General features: G+C 39.3%; 2 protein-coding genes across 9 annotated transcripts in view; one reads left to right on the top strand and one right to left on the bottom strand.

Moving 5' to 3' along the window:
- PALB2 (partner and localizer of BRCA2) overlaps positions 1 to 11,841 on the bottom strand; it is a 41,711-nt gene extending 29,870 nt beyond the window's left edge. For 4 of the 5 annotated variants that reach the window (XM_077141526.1, XM_077141527.1, XM_077141529.1 and 1 more), the window contains exons 1-3: positions 11,625 to 11,841; positions 9,642 to 9,701; positions 9,404 to 9,503 (exon numbers count right to left, since the gene is read on the bottom strand). In XM_077141526.1, the coding sequence (XP_076997641.1) occupies positions 9,404 to 9,503; positions 9,642 to 9,701; positions 11,625 to 11,672 (208 nt within the window). In that variant the 5' untranslated portion in view covers positions 11,673 to 11,841. Of the gene's footprint in view, positions 1 to 46; positions 568 to 9,403; positions 9,504 to 9,641; positions 9,702 to 11,624 lie in introns of those variants that run through there. The other variant, XM_077141531.1, reaches the window with a different exon arrangement.
- Positions 11,842 to 11,881: 40 nt separating this feature from the next.
- Positions 11,882 to 17,173, top strand: part of DCTN5 (dynactin subunit 5) — a 37,802-nt gene continuing 32,510 nt past the window's right edge. For 2 of the 4 annotated variants that reach the window (XM_077141540.1, XM_077141541.1), the window contains exons 1-2: positions 11,882 to 12,088; positions 12,809 to 12,877. In XM_077141540.1, coding sequence (XP_076997655.1) covers positions 12,041 to 12,088; positions 12,809 to 12,877 — 117 coding nt within the window. In that variant the 5' untranslated portion in view covers positions 11,882 to 12,040. The remainder of the gene's footprint in view (positions 12,089 to 12,808; positions 12,878 to 17,173) is intronic. The other 2 variants (XM_077141539.1, XM_077141543.1) reach the window with 1 other exon arrangement.

Genomic DNA, 17,173 nt, shown 5'->3' with positions numbered 1-17,173 from the left:
TTTTCTATCTTAGACCCAAAGCACGAGTACTGAATAAATAAATAAATAAATGGGAACTCCTCAAATTAAACACTTTTGTGCATCAAAGAACTTCGTTAAGAAAGTAAAAAGACTTCCTACACAATTGGAGAAAATATTTGGAAATGATATATCAGATAAAGGTCTAGTATCCAGAATATATCAAGAGACTGTTCAACTCAACAACAAAAAGACAAACAACCCAGTTACAAAATGGGCAAAAGACATAAACAGACATTTCTCAGAAGAGGAAACACAAATGACCACAAGGCACATGAAAAGATGTTCATCTCCCCTGGCTATTAGAGAAATGCAAATAAAATCCACAGTGAGACATCATCTCACACTCACAAGAATGGCCATTATCAATAAAACAGAAAACGACAATGCTGGAAAGGATGTGGAGAAAGAGGTATACTTATCCACTGTTGGTGGGAATGTCAAATGGTACAACCGCTGTGGAAGGCAGTTTGTCAGTTCCTCAGGATGCTAAGTATAGAATGGCCATATGATCTGGCAAAACCACTGCTAGGTATCTACTCAGAGGATCTGAGGGCAAGCACACAAATGGACATTTGCACACCAATGTTTATAGTAGCATTATTTATAATTGCCAAGAGATGGAAAAAGCCAAAATGTCCATCAACAGACAAGTGATTAAACAAATGGTGTATATATATATGATGGAATATTATGCAGCTCTAAGACAATAAAGTTATGAAGTATGTAATAACATGGATGGATCTTGGGACCATTATGCTGAGTGAGATTAGCCAGAAACAAAATGACAAATACTGTATGGTCTCAATGACATGAAGTAACATTAGTGAATGAACTTGGAGAATTTCATTTAAGAACAGAGACCATCAGGAGATAGAAATAGGGTAGTGATTATGTAATTGGAGCTGAAGGGATACAGATTGTGCAACGGGACTGATTGTAAAAATTCAGAAATGGATAGCACAATATTACCTAACTGTAGTACAATGTTAGTACACTGAATGAAACTGAATGTGAGAACGACAGAGGGAGGAGGGCTAAGGGCACAAATGAAATCAGAAAGAAAGACAAACTGTGGTAGTTAGATTCAGTTGTCAGCTTGGCCAGGTGAAGGCACCTAGTTCTGTTGCTGTGGACATGAGCCAATGGTACCTGAACCTCATCTGTTGCTGATTTACATCAGCAGTCAGCTAGGAGGTGTGCCTGCTGCAATGAATGATGTTTGACTTAATTGTCTGGTGCTTAAATGAGAGAGCACAATGTAGCACAGCCTAAGCAGCTCGGTGTTCCTCATCTCAGCACTCACAGCTCAGCCCAGGCCTTTGGAAATGCAGAAAGAAGTCACCCGGGGAAAGTTGTTGGAACCCAGGAGCCTGGAGAGAAGGCCAGCAGAAACCATCATGTGCCTTCCCACGTAAGAAAGAACCTCAGTGGAAAATTAGCTGCCTTTCCTCTGAAGAACTAACAAAATAAATCCCCTTTTATTAAAAACCAGTCTGTTTCTGGTGTGTTGCATTCTGGCAGCTAGCAAACTAGAACACAGACGATAAAGACTGAGATGGTATAATCTAGGAATGCCTAGAGTGTAGAATGATAGTGACTAAATGTACAAATTAAAAAATGTTTTGCATGGGGAAAAACAAAGGAATGTCAATATTGCAAGGTGTTGCAAGATGGTAATTCATATTTTAAAATTTTAACTTATGCATGAGACTAAAGCAAAAAATGTTTATTTGGTACAAAATTTATATTCTGACTAGTGCATTTCCTAATATAACTTACGTGGACAGTTTAATTGAACGTCATAAGTACATGGAACCTTGAGTAGGGCATGAGATTTTGTAGGTTTGTCCACAGTGATGCCTTGATAAATCCCAGAAGGATTTGAACAGTGAATAAAAAAGTACTTGCAAAGTCCCCTTGGGAGAATGGTGAGAAAGGGGGAAAATTCAACTTTCCCAAGTGGAGAATTCTTGATATACTCACAAGGAGTGGGGACAACCAAAGCAATAGGCTGAGTCCCCAATCTTGGGGTTTGTTCATATGAAACTTAACCCCACAAAGGATACATCAAGCCTATTTAAGATTAGGCCTAAGAGTCACCACCAAGAGAACCTCTTTTGTTGCTCAGATGTAGACTCTCTCAGCCAACATAACAAGCAAACTCAGTGCCCGTGGGACATGACTCCCAGGGGTGTGGACCTTTCTGGCAATGTGGGACAGAAATCCTAGAATAAGCTGAGACTCGGCACCAAGGGACTGAGAAAACGTTCTCGACCACAAGGGGGAAGAGTGAGATGAGACAAAATAAAGTGTCAATGGCTGAGAGATTCCAAACAGAATTGAGAGGTTATCCTGGAGGTTTTTTTACACATTCAATAGATATCACCTTTTTAGTTAAGGCATGTCATAGTCAGGTTCATGTGTCAACTTGGCCAAGTGGTGGTACCTGTTTGTCTGGTTGGACAAGTGCTGGCCTGTCTGTTGTGATGAGCACATTTCATAGAATTAAATCATGATTGTGTCAGCTAAATCCACAGCTGATTCCATTTGTAATCAGCCAAGGGGGAGTGTCTTCTGCAATGAGTAATGCTTAATCGGATCACTGGAAGCCTTTTAAGGAGGATTCAGAAGAGACAAGCTCTTCCTGTTTCGGCTGGTGAGTCTTTCCTGTGGCATTAGTCCAGACCCTCCATCGGAATCATCAGCTTCACAGCCTGACCTGCGGATTTTGGACTCTGTGTACTCGCAGTCACATGGGACACTTTTATAAATTTTATATTTGCAAGTGTTCCCTGTTATTCTGTTTCTCCAGAGAACCCTAATTAATACAAGGCGTCTGGAGGGAACTGCCTGAAAATGCAGAGATTTGTTCCAGTAGCCATGTTTCTTGAAGATGATTGTTATAATGATATAGCTTTCACAGTGTGACTGTGTGACTGTGAAAAACCTTATGCCTGATGCTTCTTTTATCTACTTTATGGACAGATGAGTAAAACATATAGATTAAAAATAAGTAAATAATAGGGGGAACAAATGTTAAAATAAATTTAGTAGATTGAAATGCTAGTAATCAATGAAAGGGAGGGGTAAAAGGTATAGTATGATTTCTGTTTTCTTTTTATTTCTTTTTCTGAATTGATGCAAATGTTCTAAGAAACGATGATGATGAATATACAGCTATGTGATTAAAAAAAAGAATGTTCATATTGTGTGTTGGTTTTATTAATAAAAATTTAAAAAAAAGAAAAAGAATAAATTGGAAGACCCACACTTTCTGATCTTAAATCTTATTAGAAAGCGACAGTAATAAAAAATAGCATAGTACTAGCAGGAGGACAAACACACAGACCAGTGGAACTGGACTGACAGTTTAGAAATGAACCCTCATATTTGTGTCCAAGTGATTTGACAAGGGTGTCAACTCCACTCACTGTGGAAACAACATCCTTTTAACAAATGGTACTGGAAAAACTGGATGTTCATATGCAAAAGAATGAAGGTAGATCTCACACTATATGCAGAATCAACTCAGGAAGACCTTGCAGACACTGTCCCCGTCACTGCTGCCTGCCTGGCTTCAAATGCCTCAGCCCCCACGTCCTGTCCCCAGCTTGGACCCCGCGTCCTAGGCCCCACAAGAGGGAGTTTAGCAGGGAGATCATGAATCCAACTCCACAGACAGGCTCATTTATTCTCAGCTCTGTTAATCCCTAGTTCTGTACCTTCAACAACGTATGAGCCTTGATTTTCTCACCCATATAAAGGAGATAATAAAGGTTATGTGGGAAACAGTATAATACAGTAGCAAAATCTGCAAGGTCAGACTACTTGGGTTTGAATTCCAAATGAATGACTTCCTAGCTGTGTGATTTTGGATGGGTTACCTAATCTCTCTGTGCTTCAATTTCCTCATCTTCAAAATGGAAAGAATAGCAAAAGCACTAAGTCCTCATAGGATTGTAAGGATTTAATGTGCTAATATCTGTAGTGGCCTCAGCACAGTACGTACTCCACAGGCATTTGTTGAGTAAATTGGATAAATAAAGGTGCCTGCTTTCTACACGTGTGATTAATGACAGCAAGTTTATAATGGGCTTAACACAGTGACTGGCATATAGGATGCACTTGATAAATGTTCGCTTAAAATAAGAATAACCTCCAAGATCTTGGGCAAGCCACTTTCACGCTCTGGTCTCAGTTGTCCCTTCAGAGAACAATGGGGTTAGGCCACGTATTCCCCACGGGCCTCCAAGCTCTGACAACTTAGGAGCCATACAGGTCCATAGAGTCTGCCCAGTCCCTTCCTGTGAAGGCTGCATGGCTGGATTCATTGTTCAAGAGCATTGTGCCAGTTTGAATCTGTGGTGGATCCCAGAAAAGCCATGTCCTTTAATCCTCGTTTAATATTGCTGGGTAGGAGCATTTTGATTGTTCCCATGGCAATATGACCCTCCCAATTGTGGGTGGTAACTTTTGATTAGATGATTTCCATGACGGTGTGTCTAACCCACTGAAGGTGGAGTTGCTTACTGGAATCCTTTAAAAGAGGAAACATTTTGGAGGGAGTCCTTTTTGGTAGAGCCATGGGAAAGCCAGCAGACACCACCATGTTTGCCATGTGCCCTTCCAGCTGAGAGAGAAACCCTGAACTTCATCGGCCTTCTTGAACCAAGGTATCTTTTTCTGGATGCCTTTGATTGGACATTTTTATAGAGTTGTTTTAATTGGGACATTTTCTTGGCCTTAGAAGTGTAAAGTAACAACTTATTAAATTCCCCTTTTAAAGCCATTCCATTTCTGGTATTTTGCATTCTGGCAGCTAGTAAACTAGAACAAGCACATAGCAGTTGTTTCAGGGAATGGTTACACTGCCAACAGATCACACCCTCATGCTATAAATAAACCCTCCATCACCCACAAAGCACACACATTGATCCTCTCCATGTTACCATGAGCCAATGGGAGAGACATGGGCTAAGCATGTCCGAGTAGGGAACACCCAAACACAGTACCATGACACAAGGTTACACAACTTGCAAGGATGGTATCAGCTTGGCTTCTGGGTGTGCTGCATGGTTCTGGCTTCCTGACAGCTCCCTCTGCCACAGAAGCACTGAGCACACCAACTGTCTGCACTTCAGAGGAGAAAACCTTTAGGTAGACAGACATACCTAGTTAATGAATCAGAGAGGAGCCCCTTGTTCCTGCAGTGGAGCTGCGAAACAAATGTCTCCAAACCAACCATCAGCTCCTGGGGCCCCAGACCCAGCAAACCCATGAGGTTCTAATCACACCCCAACAGCAATGATCCTAAACCATTAGGTCCACCACAGACAGGGCTTAACTGAGGAAGATGAGATCTATGGATGCTGACTTTGGTACTGTGCTGGTTTGAAGCTGTCATGTTTATGTATCCCAGAAAAGGCCACTAGATGGATTATTTTAATCCAGTCCTGGATTATTTAATAAATTATTTTAATCCATTCCTGCGGTACAGACCTACTGTGGGTGAGACCTTTTAATTAAGTTGTTTCAACTGAAATGTGACCCACCCAATTCAAAGTGGGTCTTAATCCTTTACTGGAGTCCTTTATGAGGTTAAAAGACAGAGAAAGTCAAGAGCTCAGAGAGAAATACCCACAGCGGGCTTAGAGAGAAAAGCCCCCAAGATGCTAAGAGAGAAGCCACAGAACCTCAGAGAGGATGCTGTTGGATCCAGGACCTGAAGGCAACAAAACCTAGGAGCAAAGGACCAGCAGATGCTATCTGACAGAGGAATCCTGGATGCCAGCAGCCTTTCTTCAAAGACAGTATCTTCCTCTTGATGTCTTAATTTGGACATTTTCTTAGCCTTAGAACTTTATATTTATAAGCTAATAAACCCCTATGGTTAAAATCCAGTCCATTTCTGGCATATTGCAGCTTTAGCAAACCCAAAATAGAAACCTAAGTTATTTTTGCAAGGCCGGAACCCATCCTTCACCTTTTACCAGGAACATCACTGAGATGCCACTCTGTTCAATAGGTAGTCACTGAAGAGCACAAGTGCAGGCATGTACAGGTGTGGAATACACAAACAGGGCAGATAATGACCCTCACTTCCTTTGGGGCCTTATAAATTCCAATGGGGAATAATTATTATTCTAGTCACAGCTAACACATACAGCTCTCCCCGCATGTCAGGCACTACTTTTAATGCTCTACATATTATGAACGCATTTGATCCTAACAACAACCATGTAGAATAGGTTTATATTATTATCCCCACTTAATGGAGGAAGGAATGGGGGCACAGATAAGTAATGTGCACAAAGTCACACAGCTAGTGATTTGGACACAAAATCTGAGGTCTTGGCACCATATAAATAAATGTAAAGTCACCACTGTGGAGTTACCACAGTAGAAAGGTATCTGGTGCTATGATGATGCAAATGTGGGGTATTTGACCTTGTTAGGAATATCAGGAAGTGCTTCCCTGAGGAGATGACACTTGAGCTGTGACCTAAAGGATGAGGAAGGGTCAACCAAGGCTGGTAACCATGAATGCACATAAAAAACAGTTCAGGGTTTCAGTGGCTGAGAGATTTCAAACAGAGTCGAGAGGTTATCCTGGAGGTTATTCTTATACATTATATAGATATCCCTTTTTGGTTTATGGCATATTAGAGTGGCTAGAGGGAAGTACCTGAAACTGTGAGCTGTATTCCAGTAGCCTAGATTCTTGAAGATGATTGTATATAGATAAAACGTTTACAGTATGATTGTGTGATTGTGAGATCCTTGTGTCTGATGCTCCTTATATCCAGGGTATGGATACATGAGTAAAAAATATAGATAAAATTGAATAAATGAATAAATAATGGTGGAAAAAGAGAAAAATAAATTGGATAGATGAAACACTAGAGGTCAATGAGGGAGGGGTAAGGTATATGGTATATATGTGTTTTCTTTTTTACTTTTTCCTTTTCTGAAGTGATGCAATTGTTCTAAAAAATGATCATGGTGATGAATAGACAACTATGTGATGATATTGTGAGCCACTGATTATGTACCATGTATAGAAAGTATGTGTGAAGCTTTTTCTCAATAAAAAAATTATAACAGAGAATATAGGATTTAACAAATAAGTATGACTTCTGAATCATTGTGTCATGGTCAGGTTCATGTGTCGATTTGGCTGGTGTCTGTTTTTCTGGTTGGGCAAGTGCTGGCCTGTCTGTTGCTATGAGGACATTTCATAGAATTAAATCACGATCACATTGGCTGTATCCACAGCTGCTGCATTTGTAATCAGCTTAAGGGGAGTGTATTCTGCAATGAGTGACACTTAATCTAATTACTGGAAGGCTTTTAAGGAGGATTCAGAAGAGACAGGCTCTTTTCCTGCTTTGGCTGGTAAGCCTCTCCTGTGTTCATCCAGACCCTTCATCAGAGTCATTAGCTTCACAGCCTGCCCTACAGATTTTGAACTCTAAATTCCCATGGTTATGTGAGGCACTTTTATACATTTTGTATCTACAGATATTTCAGGCTGATTCTGCTCACCCTAGCTAATACACATTGTATTGATATTTCTTTTACTCTACAATGTCTTGGAGCAGCTAGAAGGAAAAACTTCAAATTGTGAAACAGTAATCCATACCAAACTCTGAAATCTGTTCTATAATTACTTGTAACAATGTACTTTGAAATTTATTGTTTTTGTATATATATCTCATAATAAAAAATGTCTTAAGAAATCTATAGAACTGTAAAACACAGTGAACCCTGTAAGGAATGATGGGCTGTATTTAATGGTACAATTATAAAAATGTTCTTCTGTGAATTGCAACTAATGCACTACACTAATGAAAAGTGTAAATAGTAGGGTGGCATAGGTGAACTCTGTATTTTGTGCAGGATTTCTCTGTAAATCTACAACTTCTTTAATTAAAAAAAAATAAGTCTATTGCTGAGAGAATGGGAGAATATATTTGTAGATCATATATCTGAAAAGGGTACAATCGTCCAGAATATATGAGGAACCTGTACACTTGACAATAAAAAGACAAGGAGACTAATTTTAAAAAGGCCCAGGGCCTGGGCCCTGCCCTGTCCTCCATTTTGAGAGCAAGTTATTTAGCCGTTTACATGACCCAGACAGATGTTAAAGGTCAAAGAACATAAAACTCCCCTCCCATAATCACTGTCAGTAACCACCTCTCGTGGAACTCTGCCAAATTTGTGAGAGTCCACTGCAACCAAACCTCATAAATGTTTGCTGAACTTTATAAGATTTACCCGCTGGCACACTTCTCTATTGGTTTTGGGCAGAGTGCAGACTTCCATTTCCCAGTATACTGCCAGTGGGAAGAATTATTCTCCTGTCCATAAGTCCGTAATTAAAACTCATGGCTAACTTTCTGTCCGGCATGTTCTTTGGTCTTTGGGTTGTGCTGGTCTGGAACAATTTGAATAGATATTTTTCCAAAGAAGATATACAAATAATAAATAAGGACATGAAAACATGCTCAACATCATTCATTATTAAGGAAATGCAAATCAAAACCAAAAATAAGCTACCTCTTCACATCTATAAGGATGGCTATAATAAAAAAAGTTAAAAACATTAAGCCAGAAAATAACAACTATTGGTGAGAATGTGGAGAAAACAGAAACTGCAAACATTGTTAGGGATGTGAAATAGTTTAGCCACTTTGAAAAAAGTTGACAGTGTCTCTAAACATAGAGTTACTGTATCACCAGCAATTCCACTTCTGTGTCTATACCCAAGAAATCTAAAAACTTTATCAATTCAAAACTTGTACATGAATGTTAATAGCAGTATTATTCATACCAGGCAAAAGTGGAAACACCCAAATGTGCATCAACTGATGTATGGATAAATAAATGTGGCATATCCATTCAAAGGAATATCATTCAGCCACAAAAAGTACTGATATATGTTACAACATGGATGAACTTTGAAAACATTAAGTGAAAGAAATTAGACACAAAATAACTTATATGATTCCATTCATAATAAATATTCAGAATAGGCAAATGGATAGAGACAGAAAGTAGATCAGTGATTGTTAGGAGTTGGGGGCAGAAGAGAATGGCGAGTACGGCTAATGGGTACAGGTGTTTATTTCTAAAGTAATGAAAACGTTCTGAAATTACAGTGGCAGTAGTCGTTCAATCTCATGAGTTTTGTAATATAATAAAAACTCATGTGTATAATAAAAACTTTAAAAGAGTGAATTTTATGGTATATGAATTATATCTTAATTAAAAAATATATTGCTAGTCCTTATTTTCTAGCTCTGGGGAAAAGAGTCACAGCCAAGTATATCTGGGAAATGAATAATAAGGGAAGTATGAGTGAATGAGCTAGCATTACCTGAGTGGTTTAGTTGTGGTGAAATTTCCTGCTGAAGGAAGCAATCTTGTTCTATTGCTTTCTTAATAGAATTCTTAACCTTCTCAGCTCTTTGGGCACGCTACCGAAAACAAAAGCAAGGAACAAATTTAAGAAAAAGGAATAGAGTTTCCTGTAAAGTTCTTCTAGTACGGAGAATCATTTCTATACTGTCTGTATTACAGCACTCCAATTTGAGAAAACAATACGATTCACTTACCTGAAGGCGGGCCAATGTCTTGCTATATTCCCTTTTCAAGAATGCTAGTTTTTCTTTCAACTGGAAGAAGAAAGACACCAAACATTATTGGGCTAGAGGAAAGATAAAGTCAGAGGGAAGGGATACAGTAAACATCAGACATGAGCACGCAGTGCTCAGCAGGACCCCTACATAAGAAATGGGAGTAGACCACTGTACATATACGTTGGCCAGGAAAACACTTCTGAGAATTCCCATTTGAGCTTAGTCCTGAAGTTAGAATGAGTTGACTTTGGGAAGAAGAGTGAACCACATATGACTCCATGGTGGAATGGCTAGGTGTATTTGAGGACCACAAGAGACAAGTGAAGTTGGAGTTTTCATTGGCCGAAGTCCCAGCCAGCCACACAGTAGGCAGCTAACATCTATTTATTAAATAAATAAATGAACTAGGTTGAGTTCAATTAATTTCTATTCTCTGAAAGTTTAGATTCTCTTTGTGCTTCTGGCTCCAGTGGTTCAAAGGATTCTCTCTCAGCAGTAAAGGCACTCCTCCCCCATTTTACTTTTCCTTTTTCCTAGGAACCAAGAGTCCCTTTTGGAGGAAGTAGTCCTTTGGTCAATAAAATATCATCAGGATTTCTATACTCAGTACCTAACCTTAAAAAAAGAAAGAAAAGACCTACCACTTGCAAAATATGTTACTAGGCAAGTTGTTAACTGTGTGAGTCTGAGCAAGTTACTTAATTTTCCTCAGTATCCATAGTACTCTTGTTTCCAGTTACCATAACATTTATTGGTATCTTACTAATATCTATTTCTGCCCCTACTCATTCTCAATTAAAAAGCAAAAATAAAAGCTGACGCAACAATGTGCCAAAATTGTGCCAGGGACTTTACTGACTTCATTTAATCCTCAAAACAATGCTACCAACAAGCGTTTGTTTATCCCCATCTTAGAGATAAGGAAATGGAAACAGAGAAATTAAGCAATTTGTCTAAGTTCACAGCTAATAAATCACAGGACTCAAAACTGTGTAGTCAGGCTCTAGAATCTGTTCTTAACGTCTATGCTAGCCCTGTTATCACTGACCTTATCAATATCTGGAATTATCTTGTTTCTTTGTAAATGATCTGCCTCACCTGGACAAGAAGGTAAGCCATGATAAGAGGATTGATGAGCTTAGTACACTGCCTGGCACAGGGAGCACAAAATATACCCCGCATAACATTAACTGCATAAGCACAAGGAAGCATGAGAATGTTTAGGACAGCACCGTTTGCAGAAGCAAAAAGCTCGAAATGGGCGGGCCACGGTGGCTCAGCAGGCGAGAATGCTTGCCTGCTATGCCAGAGTACCCAGGTTCGATTCCCGGTGCCTGCCCACGTAACAGAAAAAAAAAAAAAAAAAAGCACGAAATGACCTTAAAGTCTCTCAGCAGAGTAATATCTAAAGGAACGATGGCATTTCCATAATATACAGAACTGCAAAAAACAAAGCACATATACATGCATTAATACGATGTAATACATGGACTCCAGGTATAAGCATAAGAAGTAGCGTCTGAGAAAAACAGAAGTTGCCGAACCATACAACTCAAACCATTTATGACTTTCTCCAAAAAGTACATATTCTTTGGGGGGGCGGGCGGGGGTGTTCGGGAACACAACCACCACCAACACACAACTACGAGAAGATATGGAAGTACCATTACTGTTAGATTTACCTCTGTGGAAGGTGGAACCAAGATTGACTGCGTGTGTGTACAGGGAGGAGGGGGGAACTTTAGCTTTATTTATGAAGTTTCACATTTTATATTCATGCAATATTGTTGCAACAAAAATTTGTTTTAAACGTCACCACATCGCTCTTCTCTACACTTTTCCCCCTGTTCCTCAACTCGGACGATCGACTAAACAAAGGTAAGACTTAAAAGTCCGGGACTGGGGAGGGGGTGGGGGTGGTTCAGAGTCCCGCGTTAGCCCTTCCCGCGCTCCCGGCACCTTTTCCTTCTCCTCACAGCTGAGGGGCTTCCTGGACAGCTCGTCCATTCCGCCGGGGGCCGAAAGAAAAAAGCAGCCGTCACCGACCCCGGGCCTGCGGACACGAACACGCCGGATAGCCCCGGAACCCAAAGGCGCCCCAGGAAGAATCACAGGCGCAGAACCCACAAAGGCGGCGATTCATCAGCCGGACGCGCTATCCTCCCCAACCAATTACAGCGGCTGCTCGGTCGGCGCACGCGCAGCCGGCGACTGCCGAGCAATAGAGCGGGGCAGCGTAGAGGAGAGCCGAGCTGTGAAAGTGGCAAGAAGCCGAGAGCGGAAGTGGAGGAGCAACCGGAAGTAGCCGGAATACCTTCCCGACACCTTTTGATAGAAGCCGAGGCTGGAGAAAGGAGGCTACCGCGGCGGCGGCGATGGAGTTGGGCGAGCTGCTGTACAACAAGTCCGAGTACATCGAAACGGTGCGCGTGCCCAGACATCTGTCTTCCCCTGTGTTTCCAAGTCTGCCTGCGTCCCCAATCTGTCCCAGCCACACCCAGAGTCCCTTTGTCAATTAGTGATTACCTAGTGACGCTTCGCGATTGGTCTGGCTTCGTTATTTATTCCTTGCGTAGCCAGTTTACTCTTTTTTGTCTTTATTCCTGATTTCTCCCTAGAGATAAAGTGTCTCCCAAAAAGCAGGACCAAGACCCAGCTATCCTAATGTTAATTGACAGCTCCAGGCTTTGGGCCCTTTAACCGATTTTTTAAAGCTAGCGTTTCTTAATTACAGTGTGCTAAGGAATATTAGATTATTTATAGTCAGTAAATGATATTTGTTAAAGTGCTTGAAACAGTAGATGCTATACGTTAGGTTGTTTTGTTTGTCGGTGAATTCTCACAACTCTGTGTTATCGGTACAGTCGTTATCCTCATTTTAGGATTGCAGAACCGAAGTATAGACCTCTTATTTTGAAATCTAACGTGTCTCACTGTTGCCACTAAACTATGGACCACCACATCCAATTTCTTTATCCATTCTTTGGGTCCTTAATCTCCTAATCCATCCTTACTTTTTAATATGCTTGTAGACTACATCCCATTTCAAGTTCTTTTTTCTCCAGTATTAGCTTTCTTGGTGGAATCCAGCAGCCCAGTACCCACTCAAATGGCTCACCCACCTTTCTGCTGTTTCCTTTCAGGCATCTGGGAACAAAGTTAGTCGACAGTCAGTACTGTGTGGAAGTCAGAACATTGTTCTCAATGGCAAGGTAAGGGACAAAACCACCTCAAAGAAGCATACCTTTGCTTTCTTTCCACTAAGTATCATGTTAGTAGGAGTAGATCAAATGTTACTGTGTCTCCTGTTTATTGTTGTACTCTTCCAATTCTCCTTCGCTTTTAAAAGGTGTTTTGTTTGAAAAAAAATTGGTGCACACTAAAGAGTATATATAAGTTATGAAGCATAAAACTTAAATCAACACTTGGGAACTCACCATGTGACTGAAGAACTGGAACAATATATAATAATACAATGCTACCTTTGTGCTACTCCATTATCTTTTTCTTCTGTCTCCCTCCATGAGGAAACTACTATCATGAATTTTGTGTTTTATAATTAAATTAATTTACTTCTTTTTGAAAAAAGCTTACTACGTACATAAGTATCCCTGAATAATTTATAGCATATTGTTCAGTTTTATTTTTTTCACCCAGTTAGTATAATAGTATAATAATAATAGGAAACAATTAACATTATACTTACTAAGTACCGTAGTTCTCAGCTCCATGTTTCTAAGATTCATCCATGTTTTTTTTTTTTTACATGCGCAGGCACCGGGAATCGAACCCGGGTCCTCTGGTGTGGCAGGCAAGCATTCTTACCTGCTGAGCCACCGTGGCCCACCCTGCCCCATCCATGTTTTTTGCATGTGGCTGTGGTTTGTGTATTTTCAGGGTTATATAATTTCACTTACCTACTCTCTTACTGATGGATAGTTATGTTGTTTCCAGTCTTTGCTATTTTGAACAATCCATAACTGTTTCTAGCCAGACATTGTTATGTCTGTTTTCCTGAACTCTTACATAAGGGGTCCCAGTGCATGCAGGATTAGTTGGGGATGAAATGAGTAAAGAGCAATAAAGGGTAGTGGGACCTAGTAAATGAATATTTAAGCTCAAGCTGATTGCTGCTGTGTGGGAATATAGCCCTATTTATTCAGAGCTTCTGATTTTTTCAAAAGAAACTGAAATCTAGATTTTCATAATGCAAATACCCCATTTCAAATAATGGCCTCTAACTTAAATGATAAAGAATGCTGCATGGACCAAACAAAACATTTGCACATTCAGTGCTTAGACATCCAATTTGCCACCTCTATCTTTTCCGTTGTTGAATTCAGTGAACTGTTAGAACTCTTTCTGCCTTGGTATTATTTTCTTTCTTGTAAGGGCCTTGTGAGGCACTTCCTTTCATTTTAATGCTCTGTTGCTTCCATTTTGAATCTGACTTTTCCTTAGCGCCACACCTTGTAAGATAGGAAACCAGAATTCGAGTCCCTTTTTTTAAATGTCTCTGGCAAGTTGTGATTTGATTTATTTTTAACTTTTTTTTATTGTATACTATAATATATATACAAAGCAAAGAAATAAAAAACATTAGTTTTCAAAGCAGTCTTCAAAAAGCGGTTACAAGATAGCTCCCAGAGTTTGTCATGGACTACCATACAATCCTCTCATATTCATTCTACCTGCTCCAGAATATAAGAGCCTAGAGAGCTTAAATACTTTTTTATCATCACAATTGACTTTTTTTCCTTCTTTTTTTGTGAACAATAACATATATACAAAAAAGCTATAAATTTCAAAACATAGCATGACAATTAGTTGTAGAATATATTTCAGACTTTGACTGAGTTATGATTTCACGATTTTAGTTTTTTACTTCTAGCTGCTCTAAAATACTGGCGACTAAAAGAGGTATCAATTGAATGATTCAGCATTCATATTCATTTGTTAAGTCCTATCTTCTGTGTAGTTCCACTATCACCTTTGATCTCTCCATACCTCTCTTTGGGGTTGTTTGGGCTATGGCAGTTCTAAATTTTTGCTATTGGAAGGGTCTGTCACTAATATGGGGTAGGGAGTTGAAACTATCTGATGTTCTGGAGAGGCTGGACCCTCTAGGTTTCAGGACTTATCTGGACCAGGGACCCATCTGGAGGTTGTAGGTTTCTGGAAAGTTACTCTAGTGCCTGGAACCCTTGTGGAATCTTATATATTACCCTAGATGTTCTTTAGGATTGGCTGGAATGGTCCTGATTGGGGGTTGGCAGGTTATGATAGGTAGCAAGGTCTACCTAAAGCTTGCTTAAGAGCAACCTCCAGAGTAGCCTTCTCTACTCTATTTGAACTCTCTCTGCCACGGATACTTTATTCATTACACTTCTTTTCCCCTTTTTGGTCAGAATGTAATTGTTGATCCCATGATGCCAAGTCTGGCTTCATCCTTGGGAGTCCTCTCCCAAGTTGCCAGGGAGACTTTCACCCCTGGATGTCATGCCCCACATAACGGGAAGGGCAGTGATTTCACTTGCGGAGTTGGGCTTAGAGAGACTGAGGCCACATCTGAGCAACAACATAGATCCTCCAGAAGTAACTCTTAGGCATGCCTGTAGGTAGTCTGAGCTTCTCCGCAACCTACATAAGCTTCATAAGAGTAAGCCTCATGATCGAGGGCATGGCCTATTGATTTGGATATCCCTAAGGTTTGACACAGTATCAGGGGATTCGATTTATTTCTTATATATGTATATTTTTTCATTTTGGAACTCTTTTCTTTTTTATGTGTTTGTTTTCTTTGGTTGGAGTGTAATTTAGGCTGACCGAGGGATTTACTATATGGATTTTCTTTATTTCTAAATTAAGATTGCAATATTTATTTTCAAGAAGTCACCAACCACCCAGAGCTCTTGGAATTCTGTTTTCTTTCAGAAGAAAAGAAAGTTGTTTTTCTCATTATAGATGGCACATAAATGAAAGAAATATATATTAGAAGTAGACATCTTTTTAAGCTTGAAGATAGCTTTTGAAAACCAAGAGAAACTATAATACTTTACAATCAGTAGCAGATGTGAAAGTTTCTTTTTACATGCAAGTTTCTTTTTTACCACTAGAGGTTTTATAAACCAAGCATGTACAGGTCAGATTGGCAAGCTCTTCCACATACGAGCCCATTCTTTTTTTTAGTATCCTCTCTGAACCTAGAGTTTAGGCTACTTTATCTAAATTCACCTGTATGCCCCGTGTTCTATCTACCTCTTTGGCCTGACCCTCTGCCCTGGGCCCCACACTGTTATTTACAGCTGCCTTTTGGTCATCCCACAGATATCTCAAACCCAACATTTAAAAATTGAATTTATCGTCTCATTCCTAAAGCACCTCATCCCATCCTAGACTGTCTTTCTCTTACCCCTACCATCCAAACAATGACTGAGTTATATTGATTCTCTTCCTTTTTTTTTTTTTAACTTTTTTTTGTTATATGGTATAACATATATATATAAAGCAAAGAAATAAAAAAGCAATAGTTTTCAAAGCACTCTTCAAAAAGTGGTTACAGGACCTATCCCAGAGTTTGTCATGGACTGCCATGCTATCCTGTCATATTTTTCCTTCTAGCTGCTCCAGAATATAGAAGGCTAGAGGCCTTAAATACTTTTTTATCATCACAATCAACTTTTTTTTCCCTTCTTTTTTTGTGAACAACATATATAAAAAAAAAGCTGTAAATTTCAAAGCACAGTACCACAGTTAGTCATAAAACGAATTTCAGACTTTGATATGGGCTACAATTTCACAATTTTATGTTTTTACTTCTAGCTGCTCTAAAATGCTGGATACTAAAAGAGATATCAATTTAATGATTCAGCATTCATATTCATTTGTTAAGTCCTGTCTTCTGTGTATAATTCCACCATCACCTTTGATCTTTCCATACCTCTCTTTGGGGTGATTCTCTTCCTTTTTTTTCTATTTTGTTTAATATTTACTATCGAACTGTTTAAAATCAATTTTATTGAGGTATAATTTGCATACAGTAAAATGTGCCCGTTTTCAGTGTACAATTGAAGTTTTTTTTTTAAACAATATTCTGAAATATTTTAGATTTTCAGAGAAGTTGTGAAGGTCATACGGCAAGTTTATTTGCACTCCCTGCCCAGTTTCCCTAATGCTGACATCTTTTGGTACATTAGTCAAACTTAAGAAACCAACATTATTAGTACATTATTATTAACTGAACCCTTCTCTTTATTCATATTTTACCAGTTTTGACATTAAGTCCTTTTCTATTCCAGGATTCACTCCAGGATATAGCACTGCATCTAATTCTCAGGTTTCCTCAGTCTTCTCTGGTCTTAAGACAGCTTCTCTGCCTTTGCAACATGAAAGTACTAAACAAATTAGTATGGCTAAGTTCTAACAGAATTTAATTTATGGTCACTGAAATTTGAATCTCTTATAATTTTCACATTTCACAGAATGCTTTTGTTCTTTTTGATTCTTTT

The sequence above is a fragment of the Tamandua tetradactyla genome, chromosome 23 (assembly GCF_023851605.1).
Source record: "Tamandua tetradactyla isolate mTamTet1 chromosome 23, mTamTet1.pri, whole genome shotgun sequence".
Taxonomy (NCBI): Eukaryota; Metazoa; Chordata; class Mammalia; order Pilosa; family Myrmecophagidae; genus Tamandua; species Tamandua tetradactyla.
This window is presented reverse-complemented; position numbering and strand designations above follow the sequence as displayed.